At 43.6% G+C, this 26,467-nt stretch overlaps 1 protein-coding gene across 1 annotated transcript in view; it reads right to left on the bottom strand.

The window, feature by feature from the left end:
- OPRM1 (opioid receptor mu 1) overlaps positions 1-16,421 on the bottom strand; it is a 273,348-nt gene extending 256,927 nt beyond the window's left edge. Inside the window, exon 1 of the mRNA XM_069769191.1 lies at positions 15,783-16,421. Coding sequence (XP_069625292.1) covers positions 15,783-16,069 — 287 coding nt within the window. The 5' untranslated portion in view covers positions 16,070-16,421. The remainder of the gene's footprint in view (positions 1-15,782) is intronic.
- Between the last annotated feature and the right edge of the window lie 10,046 nt (positions 16,422-26,467).

A 26,467-nucleotide genomic window follows, 5' to 3' on the forward strand; every position in this document is an offset into this window, starting at 1 on the left:
ATTCTGGGCATGGATCCAGAATGTTGTCATTAAAGAACATCTCTTCTCCGCTCCTGGCGCCTGCAATGCCATTAAGCACCTGGAGTGATGAGATTTCAGTTTGATAAAATTAGACACATTAGTCTTGCCAGATCGCAATGAAAAAGCCTGTTCTGACCTTCTCTGGGGGAGCTTGAATTATTTTCCACTTTTATGACAATATCTTATGATTGAACAATATCATAAAAGGAGGAAAATGTACACATCGACATAGATGAATCTCAGTTACGCCCCCTTGGTAGGAGAAATTACCATATTAGGCGAACTAATCTTTAGAAGACCATGGAGAAAGGAAGAAAAAAATATGTTTTATTCAGCATTAAAAAGTGATGAGGTATCATCTTTGACTGTACAGCAGCTCATAAATGAAAGTGTTACTTTCATACTATTGTTCAGCTTTCTGTATATTATATGATGCCGTTAGATCGCACAAATACAAACACTCTGAATTCAGCCAAGAAGGCTGAAATAATGATAGTTATTAGGGACTCGTTTTTATATCTGCATCTCTGCTTAAATAGATGCTGATAATAGTGATCTATTTCCAGCTGGCTTGTGTGCTAATGCTACAACGAGCTATTTACTACTGCACAGGTATAGCACTCAATAATACATTAAAAGGTCATTAAAGCAATATGCCACTTACATAGAGATAAGTCACTGTATAATGCACATTTATATCTAAATGAATATGAAAAGCAACCAAAAGACAAGCAAACAATGTGCTCTATATATTTACATTTTCATTACAGCAAAATTCCATCCTGAAAATTCACTACTTCTCCCAGGACAGTTTGCTTCTAAAACTAAAAATGATACACCAATAATGACAAAAATAAGTATAGTTCATCAATGTCATATACTAGGAGAACCCATTTCACCATTTCTTAAGTTATGTTATATACTATCTTGACGTACAGGAGTGCACGCACACCGAATAATAAGTGTTCCTTGTTGATTCAGACTTTTAATCTACACATACTACTGGATAGTCTATACAAATTGATCTTTATTACATACACAGAAATGTTGTTGAGGTGTTATCAGCACTACAAATATTTCTTTGCTACATTATTTATAAACATTGATTATTTCCTTTGGTAAAAAATAAATAAGTGAAACACATTAATAATCTAGATCATCTATTCTATATGAAACTGTTTAACAAAATAGTCTTCGGAATAACATATTGTATACATTAGAGGCTAGTTACTGCTGTAGATTTTTTCTTGACTTATTATGCATTAGGCTACGTTCACATTTGCGGCTTTGGACGCAGCGGCGTCGCCGCAAAACAACGCACGCGTCATGCTTCCCTATCTTTAACATTGGGGACGCATGTGCGTTCGTTTTCATGCGTTTCGGTTCGTTTTGCAACGCATGCGTCCTTTCGACGCACCTGGCAGTGCGTTGCAAACGCAACATGTTGCATTTTTTCTGCGTCCGAAATTTTTAAAAAACGCTTGCGTCGCACTTGCATTGTATTTGCATCGTCGAAACTTCAAAACCTCCATTGAAGTGTATTGGCAACGCAGAAGACGCAAGTACTTGCGTTGTTGTGCGTTGTAGGACGCATGCGTTCTTTACTTTAAAAATAGAGACACTGAAAAGACCCTATATATTAAAAAAGGGTTGAACGCATGCGTCAAAAATGCATGCGTTCTACTTGCGTCTTTCGTGCGTCGTGCATTGCGTCCACGACGCTGCGTCTAAAGCCGCAAATGTGAACGTAGCCTAACTGATTTTTTACAGGCTTGTAATGCTAGCCATACACATTAGAATAACAAAGTGTGAACGAAAAATGCTGAGCCTTAGGCGTTTCTTGTTGGGATGGTATAAAGAGAATATAAAATGGATCCTCCTGTTGAATTTAAACTCATTGGATATTTTATTTTTATTAAGTTATTACTCCAAAGTGAAAAGCACAGCAAACAGACAGAATATTAGGACTATATAGTTCATGTTACATGTTTCAACACTGGACCACCATCCTCAACATATGTAGGTTGGTACTAGCCTGGGTTACACAAGCATCTTAAAGTTAATGTGCTGGGACATAAAGTGTTTTATGACATTCTCCAACGCATACACACAAGATAACTAATGGTTGAGCCATTCTTCAGATGACAGTTATCTTTTGCAAGTCCTCCATACACAGGAATGCACAGCTAGGCCAAATTTTCCTAAGTTCTCTAAGAGAGAGTGAATACCAAAATCAACTAGCTGCAGATCATTTCCCTGCTGGATAAATGGAGTGAATTCCAATAGCCAAAATCTGTCACATGATAGTTTCAGGAAGCCGTTATGTATGTATATATATATATATATATATATATATATATATATACACTAGATGGTGGCCCGATTCTAACGCATCGGGTATTCTAGAATATGTATGCATGTATGTATGTCGTGCTGTGAGTGGGGGTTAAATTCCGTGCCAATATCACTGATTAGTCGCGCCCGGCTGGCCGATCAGCGAAGCGTGGTTCAAATCTGGTGCGAATTTGCGGCCGGACTGCGCTTGTCGCTGATTGGTCGCGGCCGGGCACAACCAATGACCGAAGCGGTGTTTAAATACCGCGCCAATATCGCTGATTGGCCGCGGCCGTCCGTGAGCTACCAATCACTGAAGTGGTGTTTAAATCCTGCGCCAATATCGCTGATTGGTCTCACCCGGCTGGCCGATCAGCGAAGCGTGGTTCAAATCTGGCGCCAATTTGCGGCCGGACTGCCCTTGTCACTGATTGGTCACGGCCGGGCACGACCAACGACCGAAGCAGTGTTTAAATACCGCGCCAATATCGCTGATTGGTTGCAGCCGGCCGTGCGCGACCAATCACTGAAGCAGTGTTTAAATCCCATGCCAATATCGCTGATTGGTCGCAGCTGGCCGGGCGCGACCAATTAGCGAAGCGTGGTTTAAATCCTGCGTCAATTCATGGCTGGACTGGGTCTGTCGCTGATTAGTCGCAGGATGTGGTGGGTTCGGGGTGCAGGATATAGTACAGCCACGTAGTATATAACACAGCCACGTAGTATATAGCACAGCCACGTAGTATGTAGTATATAGCACAGCCACATTGTATATAGCACAGCCACGTAGTATATAGCAGCCACATAGTATATAGCACAGCCCCTAGTATATAGCACAGCCACGCAGTATATAGCACAGACACATAGTATATAGCAGCCACGTAGTATATAGCACAGCCACATAGTATATAACACAGCCCACATCTATAATATAACGCTGGGAGCGTCACTCTGTCCGAAGCCTCTATAGACTGCGCAAGCGCAAGCGCCGGCGCAGTCTGGGCCTCACAGAGCGACGCTCCCGGGAGATCGCGGTATGCGTAAGCACTGAACGCATACCGCGATCTCCACCGGAGAGTCAGGGACCGCCAGGAGGGAGGGTAAGTATACTCACCTTTCCCGGTTCCAGCGCTGCTTGCGGCTCCGTCTCCCGGCTCCTCTGCTCCCGGCTCCGGAGGGCGCGGACTGCGCAGGCGCCGATTCCTGCTGCCGGAATCGGCGCCTGCGCAGTCCACGCTTTCCGGCGCCATTTTCTTGAAGACACACTCCGGCTCCACTGCAGGTGTGTCTTCAAGAAAATGGCGCCGGAAAGCGCGGACTGCGCAGGCGCTGATTCCTGCTGCCGGAATCGGCGCCTGCGCAGTCCCCGCTTTCCGGCGCCATTTTCTTGAAGACATACCTGCAGTGGAGCCGGACGATAGGTGAGTATGGTATTTTTTTTTTTTTTATATGGCAGCAGCATTCGGGGGCATATAATACAATGGTGGCGTAGGATGGGAGCAGCACATGACAGAACGGGCGCAGGATGGCAGCAGCACATGACAGAACGGGCGCAGGATGGCCGCAGCACATGACAGAACGGGCGCAGGATGGCCGCAGCACATGACAGAACGGGCGCAGGATGGCCGCAGCACATGACAGAACGGGCGCTGGATGGCCGCAGCACATGACAGAACGGGCGCAGGATGGCCGCAGCACATGACAGAACGGGCGCAGGATGGCAGCAGCACATGACAGAACGGGCGCAGGATGGCAGCAGCACATGACATAACGGGCGCAGGATGGCAGCAGCACATGACAGAACGGGCGCAGGATGGCCGCAGCACATGACAGAACGGGCGCAGGATGGCCGCAGCACATGACAGAACGGGCGCAGGATGGCCGCAGCACATGACAGAACGGGCGCAGGATGGCCGCAGCACATGACAGAACGGGCGCAGGATGGCAGCAGCACATGACAGAACGGGCGCAGGATGGCAGCAGCACATGACAGAACGGCCGCAGGATGGCCGCAGCACATGACAGAACGGGCGCAGGATGGCAGCAGCACATGACAGAATGGGCGCAGGATGGCAGCAGCACATGACAGAACGGGCGCAGGATGGCAGCAGCACATGACAGAACGGGCGCAGGATGGCAGCAGCACATGACAGAACGGGCGCAGGATGGCCGCAGCACATGTCAGAACGGGCGCAGGATGGCCGCAGCACATGACAGAACGGGCGCAGGATGGCAGCAGCACATGACAGAACGGGCGCAGGATGGCAGCAGCACATGACAGAACGGGCGCAGGATGGCAGCAGCACATGACAGAACGGGCGCAGGATGGCAGCAGCACATGACAGAACGGGCGCAGGATGGCAGCAGCACATGACAGAACGGGCGCAGGATGGCAGCAGCACATGACAGAACGGGCGCAGGATGGCAGCAGCACATGACAGAACGGGCGCAGGATGGCAGCAGCACATGACAGAACGGGCGCAGGATGGCAGCAGCACATGACAGAACGGGCGCAGGATGGCAGCAGCACATGACAGAACGGGCGCAGGATGGCAGCAGCACATGTCAGAACGGGCGCAGGATGGCCGCAGCACATGACAGAACGGGCGCAGGATGGCAGCAGCACATGACAGAACGGGCGCAGGATGGCCGCAACACATGACAGAACGGGCGCAGGATGGCAGCAGCACATGACAGAACGGGCGCAGGATGGCCGCAGCACATGACAGAACGGGGACGCAGGATGGGAGCAGCAAATGACAGAACGGGCGCAGGATGGGAGCAGCAAATGACAGGATGGGAGCAGCAAATGACAGAATGGAGGCGCAGGATGGGAGCAGCACATGACAGAACGGGAGCGCAGGATAGGAGCAGCACATGACAGGATGGGGGCGCAGGATGGAGCAGTACATACCAGGATGGAGACCATATACCAATATAAATGCTCGCCACCCGGGTTCAATAGCTAGTACTATATAACACAGGCAGCCACATAGTATATAGCACAGCTACGTAGTATATAGCAGCCACGTAGTATATAGCAGCCACATAGTATATAGCACAGCCACATGGTATATAGCAGCCACGTAGTATATAGCAGCCACGTAGTGAAAATAACACATCCCACATAGTGTATATCAGTCACGCAGTATATAATACAGTCCACATAGTATGCAGCAGTGTGGGCACCATATCTCTGTTAAAAAAAAGAATTAAAATAAAAAATAGTTATATAGTCACTCTCCGGCGTCCACCGAAGTTGTCCCTATGCGCGCGATGCTTCCGCCAGCTTCTGCTCCCAGTGATGCACTGCAAAATTACCCAGATGACTTAGTGGTCTCACGAGACCGCTAAGTCATCTGGGTAATTTCACAATGCATCTCTGGGAACGGAAGCTGATACCAGCCTCGTCGCTTGCGCGCATCTGTGGTCGGCGGAAAGGGAGAATAGCACCATTTTTTATTTTTTTAATTATTTTAACATATCTTTTTACTATTGATGCTGCATAGGCAGCATCAATAGTAAAAAGTTTGTCACACAGTGTTAATAGCAGCGTTAACAGACTGCGTTACACAGTGTTATGCCGCGGTGTAATGCAGTCGGTTTAACGGACTGCTAAAATGCTATGTGGGCGGTGGGCGCTGACTGGGGGGAGTATGGAGGGGGCACTGACGGCAGGGGAGTAGAGAGTGGCCATTTCGCGGCCGGCTGTGCCTGTCGTTGATTGGTCGCAGCCGGCTGGCCGCGACCAATCAGCGACTTGGGATTTCCATGACAGACAGACTAACAGACAGACCGACAAACAGATAGAAGTGCCCCTTAGACGATTATATATATAGATTAGATGGATGTCCAATCTTGCCAAAATCAGAGGCATTGGATGACTTTTATCTAATATTAGCTGAAGATCCCAGCATTGCCCGGGCATAGTAACTAACTGTGGTTAGTTATAGCATCTCACTTCTCTCATTTTCCCATCACTCCTCTCATTTTCTCCCTCACATCTCTCATTTTTCCCCTCACTCATGTCATTTTCCCTCAGTATATAGCTGTACGTCATCTTCCCTGTATACAGTATATACCTGTATGTCATCTCCACCTGTATACAGTATATACCTGTGTGTCATCTCCTCTTGTTTATAGTATATGCCTGTGTGTCATCTCCTCCTGTATATAGTATATACCTGTATGTCATCTCTCCTGTATATAGTATATACCTGTATGTCATCTCCTCCTGTATACAGTATATACCTGTGTGTCATCTCCTCCTGTATACAGTATATACCTGTGTGTCATCTCTTGTATATAGTATATACCTGTGTGTCATCTCCTCCTGTATATAGTATATACCTGTATGTCATCTCCTCCTGTATCTATATATATAATTGTTTAAGGGTTTTTCCGTCTGTCTGTCTTTCTGTCTGTCTGTCCTGGAAATCCCGCCTCTCTGAGGCCGCCAGGCCTCGACCAATCAGCGACGGGCACAGCATCGGCGTAGAAATCCCGCGTCTCTGATTGGTCGAGGCCGCCAGGCCTCGACCAATCAGAGACGGGCACAGAGACGATGATGTCATAATGGACGTAGACATCCCGCGTCTGATTGGTCGAGGCCGCCAGGCCTCGACCAATCAGCAACGGGCACAGTATCGACATAGATGTCATAATGGTTGCCATGGCGACGATGATGTCATAAAGGTTACCTCGACCAATCAGCAACGGGCACAGTATCGACATAGATGTCATAATGGTTGCCATGGCGACGATGATGTCATAAAGGTTGCCTCGACCAATCAGCGACGGGCACAGTCTTCCGCTAATTCTGGAATCATCATTGTCCATATACTACGGGGACATGAATATTCTAGAATACCCGATGCGTTAGAAGCCAGGCCTCGACCAATCAGCGACGGGCACAGCGACGATGATGTCATAAAGGACGTAGACATCCCGCGTCTCTGATTCAGCGACAGGCACAGTATCGACGTAGATGTCATAATGGTTGCCATGGCGATGATGATGTCATAAAGGTTGCCTCGACCAATCAGCGACGGGCACAGTCTGGAATCATCATTGTCCATACACTACGGGGACATGCATATTCTAGAATACCCGATGCGTTAGAATCGGGCCACAATCTAGTATAGTATATATCTGTATGTCATCTCCTCCTGTATTAGACCTCGTTCACACGTTATTTGGTCAGCATTTTTACCACAGTATTTATAAGATAAAACTTGGAATAAAACAATCAGAGGAAAAGTTTATTAAAAACACGTCACCACTTCTGTATTTTTCTCCCAGTCATGGTTTTGGCTTATAAATACTGAGGTAAAATACTGAGCAAATACTGAACATGTGAATGTGGCCTTATACACAGCCTCCACCTGCAGCGCCTCACTCTTCTCTATACACAACCTCACACTGCAGCACCTCACTTCTCTCATTTTCCCCCTCACATGTCTATCCATGAGGCTCCTCCTTTTCTATTGACGTCATGCCTCACAGAAGCAACTCCATTCTGGACACAACAGAGCTAGATGTGGCCTGTGCCTGCTATGCAAAAATTGTTGCTCATAGCAACCAATCACAGCTCAGCTTGCATCTTTTAAACAGCTCTGGTGAAATTAAAGATGCTTAGCGATTGGTTGCAGAGTGGACTGGGCTACGTGGAGTGGGCGTGGCCGATACACACACACACACACATACATACACTCAACTTTATATATTAGATGTACTGTATGATCCTTTGGTGTTTTCCTATTGATGAGGGTTTCTGAAAATTTTGATCTGGAATTTGATTGGTTGTTATAAGCAATGGCTCTGCTTTTCCTTTATACTATTTGTGATAATGCCTTTGTTTCTATTAGGCCTCATACATAAGACTAGTTTCACTAAGGTGCAGATGATCACACATTCTCTCATCCGAGATAATCGGGTCAATTATGCAAATCTTACTCTGATAAAACTCAGATCAGAGTTTGATCACTGTATGATCAGAGTGTGGTCAGATTCTCTAGGAAGAAGAGAAGATGGAGAAAAAAAATGTCTCCATCTTCATTACTCTGTCAGTCCATGAAAATCGGACCACACTCAGATGTCATCTCAATGCATTCTGATAGTTTCCACAGACTCAATAACTTGCATTGCTAATTGTGATCTGAATATCAAACTCGGCAATTTTTTTCCTCTGACTGGCTCGGTCCAATAAAATATCTGACATGTGCATGTCCCCATAGCATAACATTGGGCCGGTTGCAATCCAATGTTTTGTAAGATCGCCCTTGGACCAATAATGGATATACGGATATGTCACTTCGCTTTTTACACTCACGTGTTCAAAGTCATTTTTTTAAAAATATTACACAAGAAGAAGTGACTACTCTACAAACGAAGGGACTGCAGCTTGGGGGTAATTTTTCCTGCACAACAGCACTACCAACTACCTAGTGCAATAAAGCCTCTTTTCCCTGAATACAGCTGTTTTGCCATTTGCTTTACTGGAAATGGTCTGGATCGGCGAATATCCTAGAGGATGGACACCCACCATTAATAATGTCAGGGTATTTTCTAGTTTTATGCCATAACACTTCATTATAGGAACACCATTTTAAGTAATAGTAAATAAATAATATATTCTTAGTAAAATGTTTTAATCTTAGTGTAGAGGTAGCTGTGATCAACATGTTGCCAAGCTGACGGGAAATCAATCCTTGTCAATGCTCTGCAGGAGTCATGGGAAGACAACAAGCTGGTGCGCTCAATGTAAGCAGTTGTGTCTATATTACGTGAAGAAAGTATTAGCCAACATAATTAGCACCTTGTTTCTGACTTTTTCTGCAAAGCAGTGGTGGGGAATATGAAATTTTCAGGATCTCTGCATGATTGTTAGCATATGACTAATTTTCAAAAGGAGTCAGGACGTAACATGGATAGAATTGAAAGAGGATTGAAAATGGGTTTGATATCCTCTTACAATTATTACGGACTGCTGCTGTGTAAACCCCCATTACTACATGTTGAATTGTCCACTCTCTATCTACTGGCATATTAATCTGTTGTTACATATGTAATGCAATGTTTTATTCCGTGTCATGTGTTTATATGCATGCTGCAACAGCTGTGTGATAGATCTAGTGAAATGCCTCGGGGAATGCAAAGGATTGGTGCTGTTGTCTGAGCACCAGAAGGGATTTGCTGAGAATGCAAGCAGAAGCAAGAAAGAAGTAAAAATGCAAAACTACCAAGGATGGGGTGACAAGGGGTGAGAAGCGCATGCCAGTTACGGTGCCACCTAAGGGAACTGGTTGAGAACAAAGAAAAACATGTAAGAAACTCCATCATGTACTGCAGTTGTGATAGTCTGCCCCAGGAGGCAAAGATTGGTCTTCCTGGATAAGAGAACAATCATTTCAGAGAGAGAGTGACAATTCAGACCACAGAGGGAAGCATAGAGGCTTATTACTGTGAGCGAAAAGTGTATCAAGTCAACCAATAAAGATGATGTTTAGACACCACAAAGCAAGTATTAAATACAGCAGAGGGAAGCATTGGGGCTTATTCCTGACTGTGAGGCTTGCTGCATAAAACAAACCGAATTCTGAATTTTAAGAAGCAAAACATTATAGATAGCCAGAGAAGAGTGCTTGGTATGAGGAACTGTGATGTGGTAATTTAGCGAGTAGGCTATTAGAGAGTGCAAGTTGCCTCACAAGAGCTACTGCAGAATATTGCGGACATGAGAGATGAGGAGTCACAACCAGCACCACAGATGTGCGATGCTCCACACTGTGATGGAGACAAAGAGATTGTTCCAGTATGAAGTAAGTGCTGCTGAGCTGTTTGCCAGCAGATTGTTGCAAGTACAAAGTGTAATATTAGTTTGTTGTTGCACATTAACAGTCTACTATTATTCAAACCCAATACATCTAAAAGAGACTTTGTAACCATAAAGATTGGTTCCTCACAATAAGTAAATTCCCTTTGAACCATTTATTGATTCCATATGCATGACTTTCACTATCCCTGATTATGGAAACTTCTCTGTCTAGTGTTAACCAATGCATCCATATTTATTTAAAAGAGTGTGCCACTTGACCTGGAAAACTCCTTACAGAAGCGTTGTATTAAAGGGTTGTCTGTAAAACAATATCATGGTAATGGATGTGGCAAAACTACCTAAATGTGAAAAACTCATCTGCTGTCACACCCATCGACCAGGTACAGGCTATCCCATTGGCGTGTGCTGGCATTGAAGCAATGATGTCACTAGTCTTCTGTCATAAGACCACTGAGACCATTGACTGTGGCTGTTAGGTGACTACAGCGGAAGAACAGTAACATCATCACTTCCTGTGCTGCCACCAAAATGTCAGCAGGTAAGTATGCCAGATTACATGCCTCTGGTAATGTTTTTAATAAGGCCACTCAATGTTTGAAGATTGGACTCAATTTTAGAATGCGTTGATTTTGAAAAAAAATAAAATAAATTGAAATAAATAAATAACACTCACAACATAAACTATGTAGACCTCCAATTTTCTTTCTATTTTCGGGTTCCTCTAACCTACAAAACATACATCTACCTACATCTCCATAATTAATGTGTTGTAGCTCACACTCCAAAAGCATTTGAGAGGATTTGCCCGTAGCCCTATCTTACTGTTTGAACAAATTCCTCTCATCCATTAATCTCCTACTGGTTTGAAAAGCTTAATGTCTAGAAGTAATGAAACAAGTGAGAAGTCATCAGGACGACATATATTACATGTGTCAATTTTGTGAGTCAGCTTGAGTGGTTTTGATTACACTGGTCGAAGTGCCCTTGAAATAGGTGCTCCATGTACAGATTGCCGAGATGGAGAAAAAGGCACAGACAGAAAAGCTCACTGCCTATAAAATATTGCAAATCAATTCATACTGTAGATAGAAAAGAGCTTCACAACACTAATAAACTAAAAGCAAATTTAATGTACATATTTTGTACCATGCAATCTCATTTACAAGGTGCTTTATAATTTACCAAAAACATCCACTACATGTCACTGATTTAAAAGGAGGCTGTTATCTCATTCATGCTACCCAAACCACGGGCTTCATGAATCAAAGTCGGCGTGATTGAAGCCACATTTATTTTTCTCAGAAATGCACTGGCTTTTCAGAGAAATTATACATTAAATGTCTGGCCGGCTCTTCCCAGCGCCGCTGCAGGTGAATAAAAGGTCTCTCCCTCGTGCGTACATAGGAGGAGACCTGGAAATCACTTCTAGAAGTTGGCTGAGGACCACCACCAAGAACTTGGCTAGTCTACCTTCTCCTCCACCATCTCTTCCCAGCCCTGCTAAAGGTTATTAACAGGTTTGACCCTATACATTTTTAAAGTATATCTTCTTTTAAGCATCAGAGGGTTTCAGAAAAAAAAAAGCCTGGCTGCAATGATACAGCAAAGTTCAGATTAAAGCTGCCCACCGCATGAATCAGGGGATAGGTTCCCTATAAAAAACATTCTTCAAAACCAAAGGTGCAGTTTTGCTCATCATTTCAGAAGAAAACCCTTTGAATTTTCTGAAGGGAACAGCAATATTCTTGCAACACTAGATTTTTTTAATATACTGTAATTTATCATATTCTAAACCAGGTAAAGATGGAGTGTAAACATTTTGGGTGAAGTAACATCTTCCTTGATGACATCATGGCTGAACTACATTGACCAACACAGCCAAGTATCTTTCTATGGGTCCATGCAAATTACCAGAAGAGGTTCTTCTACCGTGCTAACAAAATGCAATTTTTTGCAATGTGACAACATTTTTATTGTCACTAATTGAAAAGCAAAAACCTAGAATTGTGACTGTATTAATTCAGTATCACCCAGAAGTACAGTGTGTGGCATAGCAAAGTGTGAAGGATGTACTATGACAAGTAGGCCCATGAATGTTCAGCCTGACAACCTTTGGGTCTTTAGCTACTGTGAAATACTAACTCCTAGCAATTATTGGCTAATCACTGGGGGTCAATCATGATGAGCACTTGTGTCATTGGCAGGACTTTGTTACTTTGAAGCACTGGGGTCCGGGCTTCAAATCCCACCAAGGATGAAAACTTACACCAAGCACCCCAGTAATCAGGCTGTGTTGCCTTATGTTTTGCTGCTCTCAGATTATATAGGAAAATCCAGCTGACAGACTGCCTTTAATGGCACTAAAAAAATAAAATAAAATTTGATTTTTATTTTGGTTGCCTCAAGAAACATTTTAAAGTGAAAAGAAAAATAACATTCTTTATAGAGATAGGAGTTCAGCATTTTCTGATATAGATAATCGAATCCCTAGCTTCCCTCTACACCGCCAGAATGGGGTGTACCAAGAAGCCATAAAAATAAAGAGTTGCATCTCATCTAAGTACAGAATTGTGGGGGTCCTGACTCCATGTTTACAGGTAAATCTATCGTGAGTGGTGGAACTGGGTAAGAAATTAGTTTTAATATTGTAGCTTCTAAGCCACAGTCCCCAAACTCCCTCCCTAGAAAGAAAGAAATAGAATGAATGACTTGGCTGGCAGGAAGGACTGAAAAATGGCACAGAAGAATTTTTAAACATGACAAACATTTTTTGCAAAGGATTTTATAGCAAAATTGTATAATTTGCCTGTGTAAGGAGATTGATCTATGAGGCTTTATACACTTTTCTCTCCTTTGCTTCCCTTTCCACATCCTGAAACAAAATGCCCTATAGATGGCAGCGTTCACTCAGGAACAGGAGAGGCACCATACCTACAAAACAGGCGAATTCCGGACAGATATAATTTCTATTGTAAAGCCTAATTTACAACATTTACTTAGACTGTCATGCATTGTTCCTATAGTAACCCCCTCCCAGCTGGTCACAATAAATGTCACTTTACATACGGTCATAGTAATGTTATTATACACATTATCCATATATGTGTATGTATACATATATATATATATATATATATATATATATATATATATATAAATATACTCGCTACACACACACACATATATATATATATATATATATATATATATATATATATATATATATACCGGCAGCAGTTTATCCATTTTACACTTCTTACTGAATGCATTTGATGTTGACGTAGGTGTTCTCTAGGTGTTTACTTGAAATTGAAGGTGTTGAGTTTGTTCTTGTAGGCTGTGCACAAACCAATTAAAGGGCCACTGTCACCCCCCCTCCAGCCGTTATAAACTAAAAGAGCCACCTTGTGCAGCAGTAATGCTGCACTCTAACAAGGTGGATCTTTTAGTTTTGTGTTCATGTATTACTAAAATAAAGCGCTTTGAAACTTTTCAAAAATACCTATCTTTGTCCACGGAGGCGGGTCTGAAGCCTCCTCTGGGAAGCGCCCAACTGCCATCACTCATCTCTTCTGGGGCGTTGGTCGCCGCCCCCTGCTGTTCTTCTTAAATCCGGCGCCTGCGCTGTGCGTGCCTGCCTGGCGCAGGCGCATTGAGAATTGGCAGTCAGCTCAGATGCCGGGTTCCTGACTGCGCCTGTGCGGGCAGTGTGGCCACCCTTTTACTGAATCCCCGCCCCGCACTGTGTTATGCATTATGCACAGTGCGGGGCTGGGATTCCTGGGCATGCGCACTGCGCTTGTCAGATGCTCCCCCAGGTTCCCCGCCTTCCAGCGTCGGTCTGTGCAGGAATCTGCCCAGGAATCCCAGCCCTGCACTGTGCATAATGCATAACACAGTGTGGGGCGGGGATTCAGTAACAGGGTGGCCGCACTGCCCGCACAGGCGCAGTCAGGAACCCGGCATCTGAGCTGACTGCCAATTCTCAATGCGCCTGTCCCAGGCAGGCACGCACAACGCAGGCGCCGGATTTAAGAAGAACAGCGCGCAGGGGACGGCGACCATCGCCCCAGAAGAGATGAGTGATGGCAGTTGGGCGCTTCACAGAGGAGGCTTCAGACCCGCCTCCGTGGACAAAGATAGGTATTTTTGAAAAGTTTCAAAGTGCTTTATTTTAGTAATACATGAACACAAAACTAAAAGAGCCACCTTGTTAGAATGCAGCATCACTGTGCACAAGGTGGCTCTTTTAGTTTATAACGGCTGGAGGGGGGTGACAGTGGCCCTTTAAACCTTTCCATCTGTGCTTATTGGGTGGTGATCCTAAACCTTAGGTTGATTACTTGGCAAAAGGCATTGCCACCGGTGGTGAGTGTTGGACAGTCAGCAGAGTCAGAAGGTCTGGTGACCATCAACAATTCCGCACTAAAGAAGAATAGTGGCTGTCATCAACAGTGTATGTAGCCTGTATCAATAGGTTACTTGGGTCGCTGCCAGAGGGCCTTTATGTATTACAAATACACTGCCTTTCTCCATTTTTTTTATACATAGATAAAAACTGATACACATTGTATCTCATTAACCCTTGCCAATGATCAGGAAAAAATGAGGAAAATCCATTGTTTACTGTACTCATAAATATATAATATTATAAGAAGAATGGTTGCAGCACCACGCGCTGTGGTCTCCAGTCAGTCATGAGGGTCGGAAAGAGTCATAACTATCTACACAGTGTGAGTATTGAGAAGGGGGCGTGCTATGTATCCTGCCGCCCTATAAGATACCCTGCCTATTACATCTACAGTATATGCCCACAGAAAAGAACATGAAAAGCACTGTCCTCCTAATGTCCCTGACTAAGTGTTACTGTGATCATTTGATCAACAGGGGATTCATTCAGTCTACACTTTCTGCACCTCAGCCAACATAGTACTCATTCATCTAGCTCAGCACAGAACAATATAGAGTGGTACAATGAAGACTCAGGTAGAGGGGGGTGCAGGACCTGATTTTGGGAGAGTAAAAAAAAACTTTGCAATAGGAAGGAAGTTGGTTTCACTGAGAAAAAATATATATATATATACATATACACATATAAATATTCTATATACACATGTGTATATATATACATACACAGGCACGCACACACACACTACAGTAGTAATAACATTATCAGGTCATTTCTGGTCCTGGAGGAGTGATTTACAGTTATTGTGGATTGCCTTTTGTGCTGTTAAGCTGTGGTCCTTTCTTCCACAGCACCTGCAGTCCCTAATATATCCACCCTTCTGCCCTTCACTGCCTAATAAATCTCCTCTGGTGGCCTTACCTACTTCACTTAGTGGTTCCTCATTGCTCACTTTTAACTCTCTCGCTCCCTGAACACTCACCAGTCCTGCATTCGTCCCATTTGCTTAGCCATGCTTGCAGTAGTCACATCCTTCCTTTATTATCTGGCAGTTGATAATGACTTTTGGATAGACAACACTAATGATCCACATAAAGCTGAAAGTTTCCCCAATATTTAAGGTGCAACTATAACTCAGATATTAAAGGTCGGAATACAAAAAACGGGCATCAGTCAGCTTACCTGACAATGACATACATGACCAGAACGTTTCCAAAGAGCCCCACCACGCAGATCATGGAGTACAGAGCTGTGATGATGATGGCTATGATGATGGAGTTGTCCTCATGGGGAGGAAGCTCTCGCCCGTTGCACAGATAGGACTGGTTGCCATCTAGCCTGGTGGTGTTACCCAAGGAACCAACTGGACATCTCATGGCTGACAGTGAGGCATTGACACCTAGCTCAGCTGTGCTGGTGTTGAGGAAGGTGTCAGGTAGTGATAAGGAGCTGTTCATAATAATGTCCATGCTGACAGCAGCAAGAGATACTTGAAAGGTAAGACAAGCTAGGATGTGAGTGCTGGATCTACAGTGCCTTCAGTCTCTCTCACATCTTCCTCCTCCTCTTCTGCTACTTCCCCCTCTCCTCCTCCTCTTTACAGTCACAGAGAGAAAACCTTTCAGCCTGCTAGTAACCAAGCAATGACAGAGATGAGAGAAGAAGTGAGTGCTCCCTGCAGTAGTAATGTCCAGGTGCTGACATGACCAGGGCTGGCTGCTACCTGCTCCATCTCCAGCCTCACCTCTCCTAACTCCTGGTTACTGATCTAGCTGAGCATCTCTGGCTGGCAGAGGAGGACTGTGTGCCCAGGACCAGGTTACTGCTGAGTGGTAATTGTATTACTCCCCTGACTACAAGTCAGTAGGAACCAACTGTGTTCCCTTACATTTCTGATAGCATCAGGGCAGCAGGGTCACCCAATAAACACATCTCCTTTCTTGCATCACCTGAACATTTAATGCTAAACCCAGTGTACTCAGCAAGCTAAGAAAAGGGTTAAATTGGCTGCATGCAGCAGTGTTTCCCTTGGAAAGATGATAATTAGATCCAATTGTTTCTTGTTTTCTAAAGCCCATGTAAAGCAGAGATATAGGGGTCACTGCTAGTCTTTGATCACGTGAGCATGAAGTTCTAAACTCACTGTGCACAATTAGCTATTTAAAGGGTTAAATGGACAATCTACTGAAGTCAGCCCCATATATAACATGGAAGAAGGAAAGTATTTAGAATAGTTAAAACTTTCATAACAGGTTGCACAGTTATGAGGAAACTTTAAGGCTGTGTGCACACGATGCGTTTTTGATGGGTTTTTTTCCCACTCGGAATTGGCCCAATACATGCTATGAATCCTTATGCCAGCAAAGTCAATGAGAATCCTGTAATGCTGTGCACATGATCAGTATTTTTCCTGTGCGTTTTAATTCTGCAGCATGTCAATTCTTTGTGCGTTTTTGCCTGCGTTTTTTACCTATTGAATGCAGAGGAAAAAAACGCATGCAAAATACACCAAAAACGCAGCGGAATTTTCCGCAGTATTTTTGCTGCCAAAAGATGCAGAAGCCTTGCAGAAATGTCTGCAAGAAATTACTCAACGTGCGTACATAGCCATTGGCATCTCTAAGTATGGTAATTGCCATATATAAAGAGTTGTTGAGACATACTGTATGTATATATCTATATACTGTATCTATCTATCATCGATAGCGAAATAGACAGAGAAAGATAGATGGATATAGTTAGAATGATATTCTGAAATAGATAGGTGGACTGCAACTGTGCGATACAGAATATGAAAATAAAAACTAGAAAATCAAATTGCATAATTTTTACATAATTAAATTACATTTTATTAGTTTTTCTTTAAGAAGCCCTCCTACTCTGCACTCATTACCTGTACTAATTGCACCTGTTTTAACGCATTACCTGTATAAAAGACACCTGTCCACACAATCAATCACATCACCATGGGCCTCTCCACCATGGACAAAACCAAAGAGCTACAAATTAAAAAAATAGCCGACAGCACATCAGATATATGGATGCAAGTCCTAGTTCCAATGGACCCAATGGAGAAAGTACATACCAAAAAAAGAAGTGAAGGACAGCATCCGATCCGGGTGAAATATCAAAGATTCTTTATTGTGCCAGATGCAACGTTTCAACCATACAAGGTCTTTTTCAAACTAAAGAGCTGTCTAAGCACACCAGAGACAAAACTGTAGACCTACACAAAGCTGGGATGGGATACAGGAAAATTGTCAAGTAGCTTGGTGAGAATGCAACAACTGTTGGCACAATAATTAGAACATGGAAGAAACACAATATGACTGTCAATCTTCATCGATCTGAGGCTCCATGTAAGATCTCACCTCGTGGGGTAATTATGATTTTGAGAAAGGTTAAGATTCAGCCCGGAACTATACAGGAGGACCAGGTTAATAACCTGAAGAGAGCTGGAACCATAGTCTCAAACATTACCATTACTAACACACTATGCCGTCATGGATTAATGTCCTGCTGGACATGCGAGATCCCACTGCTCACGCTAGCATATGTCCAGGCCTGTTTGAAGTTCACCAATGACCATCTGGATAATCCAGATGAGGCATGGGAGAAGGTCATGTGGTCAGATGAGAGCAAAATAGAACTTTTTGGTTTCAACTACACCCACGGTGTTTGGAGGAAAAAGCAGCATGAGTACAACCCTAAGAACACCATCCCAACTGTGAAGCATGGTGGGGGGAAACATCATACTTTGGGGGTGCTTTCCTGCAAAGGGGACAGGACGACTGTACCAAATTGAAGGGAGGATAGATGGGGTCTTGAATCGTGAGATTTTGGCCATCCACCTCCTTATCTCAGTAAGAGCATTTAAGATGGGTCATGGCTGGGTGTTCCTGCATGACAATGACCTGAAACACACAGTCAACACAAGTAGTAGCTCCGTAAGAAGCATTTCAAGGTCCTGGAGTGGCCTAGCCAGTCTCCAGACCTAAACCTAATAGAAAATTTTTGGAGGGGTCTGATGCTCAATGTTACTCAGCGACAGCCCAGAAACCTGAATGGTCTGGAAAAAATCTGTATGGAGGCATGGGCCAAATCCCTTCTGCAGTGAGTGCAAAGTTCATGAAGAACTACAGGAAACATTTGACCTCTGTAACTGCAAACAAAGGTTTCTGTACCAAATATTAAGTTCTGTTTTTTCTATTTTTGTTAAGATTGTGTCTCTCAAGTGTACCTACAATAAAAATTCCTTTCTTTGTGGGTGGGAATCGTCAGTGTATAAAATACTTATTTTCCCCACTGTATATATATATACAGTACAGACCAAAAGTTTGGACACACCTTCACATTTAAAAGCTTTTTCTGCATTTTCATGACTATGAAAATTGTAAATTCACACTGAAGGCATTAAAACTATAAATTTACACATGTAGAATTATACACTTAACAAAAAAGTGTGAAACAACTGAAAATATGTCTTATACTCTAGGTTCTTCAAAGTAGCGACCTTTTGCTTTGATGACTGCTTTGCACACTCTTGGCATTCTCTTGATGAACTTCAAGAACTTCAAGAGGTAGTCAACGGAAATGGTTTTCACTTCACAGGTGTGCCCTGTCAGGTTTAATAAGGGGGATTTCTTGCTTTATAAATGGGGTAGGGACCATCAGTTTTGTTGTGCAGAAGTCTGATGGATACACAGCTGATAGCCCTACTGAATAGACTGTTAGAACTTGTATTATGGCAAGAAAAAAGCAGCTAAGTAAAGAAAAATGAGTGGCCATCATTACTTTAAGAAATGAAGGTCAGTCAGTCCGAACAAATGGGAAAACTTTGAAAGTGTCCCCAAGTGCAGTTGCAAAAACCATCAAGCGCTACAAAGAAACTGGCTCACATGAGGACCGCCCCAGGAAAAGAAGACCAAGAGTCACCGATGCTTCTGAGGATAAGTTTATCTGTGTCACCAGCCTCAGAAATCACAGGTTAACAGCAGCTCAGATTAGAGACCAGATCAATGCCACACAGAGTTCTAGCAGCAGACACATGTCTACAACAACTATTAAGAGGAGACTTTGAGCAGCAGCCCTTCATGGTAAAATAGCTGCTAGGAAACCACTGCTAAGGACAGGCAACAAGCAGAAGAGACTTGTTTGGGCTAAAGAACACAAGGAATGGACATTAGACCAGTGGAAATCTGTGCTTTGGTCTGATGAGTTAAAATTTAAGATCTTTGATTCCAACCACCGTGTCGTTGTGCGATGCAGAAATGGTGAATGGATGGACTCTACATGCCTGATTCCCACCGTGAAGCATGGAGGAGGAGGTCTGATGGTGTGGGGGTGCTTTGCTGGTGACACTGATAGGGATTTATTCAAAATTGAAGGCATACTGAACCAGCATGGCTACCACAGCATCTTGCAGCGGCATGCTATTCCATCCGGTTTGCATTTAGTTGGACCATCATTTATTTTTCAACCGGACAATGACCCCAAACACATCTCCAGGCTGTGTAAGGGCTATTTGACCAAGAAGGAGAGTGATGGGGTGCTACGCCAGATGACCTGGCCACCACACTCACCAGAACTGAACCCATTCGAGATGGTTTGGGGTGAGCTGGACCGCAGAGTGAAGGCAAAAGGGCCAACAAGTGCTAAACATCTCTGGGAACTCCTTCAAGATTGTTGGAAGACCATTTCCAGTGACTACCTCTTACATATATGTATGTATATATATCCTGTATATACAGTACAGACCAAAAGTTTGGACACATCTTCTGATTTAAAGATTTTTCTGTATTTCCGTGAATATGAAAATTGTACATTCACACTGAAGGCATCAAAACTATGAATTAACACATGTGGAATTATATACTTATCAAAAAAAGTGTAAAACAACTGAAATTATGTCTTATATTCTAGGTTCTTCAAAGTAGCCACCTTTTGCTTTGATGACTGCTTTGCACACTCTTGGCATTTTCTTGATGAGCTTCAAGACGTAGTCACCGGGAATGGTCTTCCAACAATCTTGAAGGAGTTCCCAGAGATGCTTAGCACTTGTTGGCCCTTTTGCTGCGTTCACTCTGTGGTCCAGCTCACCCCAAACCATCTCGATTGGGTTCAGGTCAGGTGACTGTGGAGGCCAGGTCATCTGGCTTAGCACCCCATCACTCTCCTTATAGGTCAAATAGCCCTCCTTATAGGTCAAATAGCCCTTACACAGTCTGGAGGTGTGTTTGGGGTCATTGTCCTGTTTAAAAATAAATGATGGTCCAACTAAGCGCAAACCGGATGGAATAGTATGCCGCTGCAAGATGCTGTGGTAGCCATGCTGGTTCAGTATGCTTTCAATTTTGAATAAATTCCCAACAGTGTCACCAGCAAAGCACCCTCACACCATCACACCTCCTCCTCCATGCTTCACGGTGGGAACCAGGCATGCAGAGTCCATCTGTTCACCTTTTCTGCGTCCCACAAAGACACAGTGGTTGGAACCAAAGATCTCAAATTTGGAGTCATCAAACCAAAGCACAGATTTCCACTGGTCTAATGTCCATTCCTTGTTTTCTTTATCCCAAACAAGTCTCTTCTGATTGATGCCTGTCCTTAGCAGTGGTTTCCTAGCAGCTATTTTACCATGAAGACCTGCTGCACAAAGTCTCCTCTTAACAGTTGTTGTAGAGATGTGTCTGCTGCTAGAACTCTGTGTGGCATCGACCTGGTCTCTAATCTGAGCTGCTGTTAACCTGCGATTTCTGAGGCTGGTGACTCAGGTAAACTTATCCTCAGAAGCAGAGGTGACTCTTGGTCTTTCTTTCCTGGGGCAGTCCTCATGTGAGCCAGTTTCTTTGTAGCGCTTGATGGTTTGTGCCACTGCACTTGGGGACACTTTCAAAGTTTTCCCAATTTTTCAGACTAACTGACCTTCATGTATTAAAGTAATGATAGCCACTCATTTTTCTTTACTTAGCTGCTTTTTTGTTGCCATAATACAAATTCTAACTGTCTGTTCAGTAGTACTATCAGCTGTGTATCCACCAGACTTCTGCGCAACACAACTGATGGTCCCAACCCCATTTATAAGGCAAGAAATCCCACTTATTAAACCTGACAGGGCACACCTGTAAAGTGAAAACCATTCTCGGTGACTACCTCATGAAGCTCATCAAGAGAATGCCAAGAGTGTGCAAAGCAGTCATCAAAGCAAAAGGTGGCTACTTTGAAGAACCTAGAATATAAGACATAATTTCAGTTGTTTCACACTTTTTTGTTAAATATAAAATTCCACATGTGTTAATTCATAGTTTTGATGCCTTCAGTGTGAATTTACAATTTTCATAGTCATGAAAATACAGAAAAATCTTCAAATGAGAAAGTGTGTCCAAACTTTTGGTCTGTACTGTACATAAAAAATATAACAGTACCGTTAAAAAGAGGCTGCAAATGCACATACCAGTCCTTTTACATAGATTCAAAAAAAGTTGAAGCAGCACACCATATTCAGATTCACAAAGTGCTCTTTAATAGCCCATTTGGCAATGCCTCAGTCCTGGGTACAGACCTTTCTCAAGCAGTTACAAAAGTGCATGTGCAAGATATTTAAGACAACCTAAACAACAGGTATATAGCAGTAATGTGTACAATATGTGTCTTTGTAATGATGTTTACACATAATTTACCCACAGAATATAGATAGATACATTTTTATGAAATGACATATTGTGACATATTGCAAAAATAAATGTGAAACCATATACAGTGTCCATAATATTCTGAAAGAAAGATACAATTGATCGTTTAAGCCAGCTGTGTATAATTAGTCATATTACATGACTCCCCGCATCTAAAGAATAATACTTTGCGCCAAAACCTGGCATCCTGCAACAAGTAATGCACAAGTCTTTGAAAAAACCCATTGTAGATTGATAGAAAAGATCTGGTCATGCGCAATACAGACCGGAAACCACTAAAGCGCCATCTTGGAAAAGGTAGAGAGGATGTGTGTACGCGCCACATATCGCAATTAGATACTACATCAGACTGCTAGAGGCGCATGCTTAGTAGCATAAAACCAAAGCATTGAGTGCCATATGCCTCAACCTCCTCCTCATCTTAAATCCATTATAAATCCCCCTTCCTCCCATCCCAGTCCCCCACACCCCTCATTGTCCTCCTCCCCCCGCTTCCCATTATTGCCCTCTCCCCCACCCTCATAATTGCCTCCTCCTCCACCACCCCATCATTATCCTTTCCACCGCCATCATCATTGTCTTCTCCCCACCACCCCATCATTATCCTTTCCACTGCCACCATCTTTGCCTTCTCCCCCACCACCCCATCATTACCCATTCCACGACCTCTATCATTCCCCCTCCCCCACCACTGTCCTTTCCACTGCCATCATCATTGTCTTCTCCCCACCACCCCATCATTGCCTTCTCCCCACCACCCCATAATTACCCATTCCACCATCTCCATCATTTCCTCCTCCCCACCACCCATCATTGTCCTTTCCATCGTCATCATCATTGTCTTCTCCCCATCACACCCATCATTGCCTTCTCCCCCACCACCCCATCATTACCCATTCCACCACTATCATCATTGTTTTCTCCCCACCATCTCTATCATTGCTTCTCCCCACCACCAAATCATTACCCATTCCACCACCTCCATTATTTCCTCCTCCCCCACCACCTCATCTTTGTCCTTTCCACTGCCATCATCATTACCCATTCCACAACCTCCATCATTTCCTCCTCCCTACCACCCCATCATTACCAATTCCACACCTCCAATATTTCCTCCTCCCCACCCCCCATCATTACCCAATCCACCCCCTCCATCATTGCCTCCTCCCCCACCATCCACATCATTGTGCTTTCCACCACAACCATCATTGTCTTTTCCCCCACCACCCCCATCATTGCCCATTACACCACCTCCATCATTTCCTCCTTCCCCACCCCTATCAATGCCCTTTCCGTCAACCCAATCATTGCCTTCTGCCCCATCACCCCCATCATTGCCCTGTCAACCCAATCATTGCCTTCTGCCCCATTGCCCCATCATTGCTCTCTCTGTCAACCCAATCATTGCCTCCTGCCCCATTACCCCCATCTTTGCCCTCTCCACCTACACAGACACACAGCACATTCACCTCTCTGCACACACACACATAGCACCATTCACCTCTCTGCATACACACACACAGATACACACAGCACCATTCACCTGTCTGCATACACACACAGCACCATTCACCTCTCTGCATATACACACAGACACAAACAGCACCATTCACCTCTCTGCATACACACACACAGCACCATTCACCTCTCTGCATACACATACACACACACAGACACACACAGCACCATTCACCTCTCTGCATACACACACACCTCACCTCTGCGCATGGTATCTTTAAGCTGCAACATTGCTGGCAGCTTCCTGTTTCGCACAGCCACAGTGCTGAATGATGATGCTATGAGACATGAAGCACGGGCAGGAAGCTGGATGGATCCATTCCCTGCAACTCCGCTCCATTCGCATTTTCTCTTGCAGGCAGCTGAGCTGCAAGAATTGCTCTCTGCCCACCACACATGAGGGCAATCTGGCCTGGGACCACCCGGAGCCTCAGGGCCAGATAAACTGGCCAGATTGCCCTCATTATTAGACACCCTGCAGGGACCCCCCCAGAACCTCCAGGCCCAGGTGCAGCCACATCGGTGGAACCTGCGGTATGTCTGCCCATGCGCTAGAGGAGCATGCTCAGTGGCATAAACCAATGCGCTGAGCGCCATATGCCTTAAAGGCAAACAATTTTAAAATTAAAAAATGCACTGATTTAATTTTAAACTGAAAAGAAATCATAGTGTATGCCTCTAATGGGACTGTGGAGAAATGATTAATTGGCAAAATATTTGATCCATAAGCTAGATAAACATTGGTACAGGAACATAGTAGAGCAGATAACCCGTTGACCAAAGGAGACATTTTGGCTGAAGTACCCCTATATGGGGCAACCCCTCCAGTTGTCAATCCAAATGTTCTTAGCTAGCACATATATTTTTTTATTACCAAAATTTCAACCATTAGCGTCCCCTAATGCCAAAACATATATAATATTGATGTCTTCTTTGTAGCGCTGCATCAAAAAATTCTATATAAGGCATCAAAAATTGATAATGGGATGAGTCATGTTCACAGACACCAACTGTGGCAAAACACGATCTAAAAAAAGAAGAAAAAAAGAAAATTAGAAAAAAATAGTTGCCAAACAGTAACAGCTAAAAATCAAGCAAAAATACAATTGAGAACAAAGGGCAAGCCACAGACTTATAGAGTAACACCCAATTTGAAGTCGTTTAACATTTAAAACCAAATAATATTCAGTCTCCTGGTTCATTGAAGACATGCGGAATCACCGCTCGTACAAAAGCCGGCAGATCTTTGGACAGAGCGGACATGATTTGCGTCCAAAGCGCTGCTAATTCTGAAGTTGGAAACATACCCTTAGGGTCATTTCACATAAAGTGTTAATATTTTTTGTAACCAGCTGTTGATTCTAAGTCAAGAAGGGGTTTATTAGCCCCTTATCAATAAACACCATACATGTAAGGTGGCCATTTGTGAAGAACGAGTATACTCGTTGCGCGGGTTTCCCTGAGCACACTCGGGCGGTCTCCCAATCTTTGTATGTGCTTGGAGATTTAGTTTTTGTGGAAGCAGCTGCATGATTTACGACTGCTAGACAGCTTGAATACATGTGGGGATTCCCTAACAAACAGGCAACCCCCACATGTACTCAGGCTGGCTAGCAGCCATAATTATGAAGCTGCATCAACAAAAACGAAATCTCCGAGCATTTACAAATACTCGGAGATCACCCGAGCGTGCTCGGGGAAAACCCGAGCAACGAGTATACTCGCTCAACACTAGTGGCCAAGTGTTATCAAGGTATGGAGCAGGCTCAAGAGCTAATACTGCTGTATGTAGCGAGGATATTGACTGAATTACATAGTCAGAACCTGAAAGTAACTAATGCTATCTGATCAAGCTCCAATTGGCTAGGTGTAAACTCTTAAACGCACCCATCATCCAATAAAATGGCATTTAAAAGTTTTCAAAATAGCGTATGTGGGGTGCAAATTGGTTGTTGGCATCCAGGAATATTTTTAAATGGTGGCTCATTTTGGGAAGAGGCACATTTATTCAATCGGGGAATAACTGTCATGGCTGTATGGATTGCAGCCACACTTAAGCCCTGGAGCTTAAGGGGGAGGGGGAGGGCAAAAGTTCCTTTTTATCTATATGAGAAGACCAATACGATTAAACAGCTGTGATAGTTGGGGGCCCTGTTGGAGATTTTGTATTGTGACCTACGAGCCAAAGTCCTCCATCATAGTATTCCAATGAACCTGAGGAGATCCTAATTTCACAATATGCAAAAATACTAAAGTGTTGCAATATATTGTAGGATTGATAAAATGAGTAACAGCGTAAAAAGGAATAATTTTGAAAATGTAACAAAAAATTACATAAAGTTCAAATAATCCTTTCCCAATCTGAAAATGAAAAAACTATAAAAATATCTATAAAAAGTAGATCTTTATATTTATGTAAGATAATTTAACCCATAACAAACACTGTACAAAAAGACCAATGTATCCAATACTGTCCATATTCTACAGAAAATGTCACTTCAAATCAATATGTTTATTCAAATTCAAACTGACATGACCCATGGCTGAACCATTATATTAGAAAATAGTCTTTATTAGAATATTATTTTTTTGGGTGAGGGGGATGCCGGCTCTATTCTGAGTGATGTGCCTTTACATGCAAAGTTAGGTAATATTATA

This window comes from Ranitomeya imitator, chromosome 5, assembly GCF_032444005.1.
Source record: "Ranitomeya imitator isolate aRanImi1 chromosome 5, aRanImi1.pri, whole genome shotgun sequence".
Taxonomy (NCBI): Eukaryota; Metazoa; Chordata; class Amphibia; order Anura; family Dendrobatidae; genus Ranitomeya; species Ranitomeya imitator.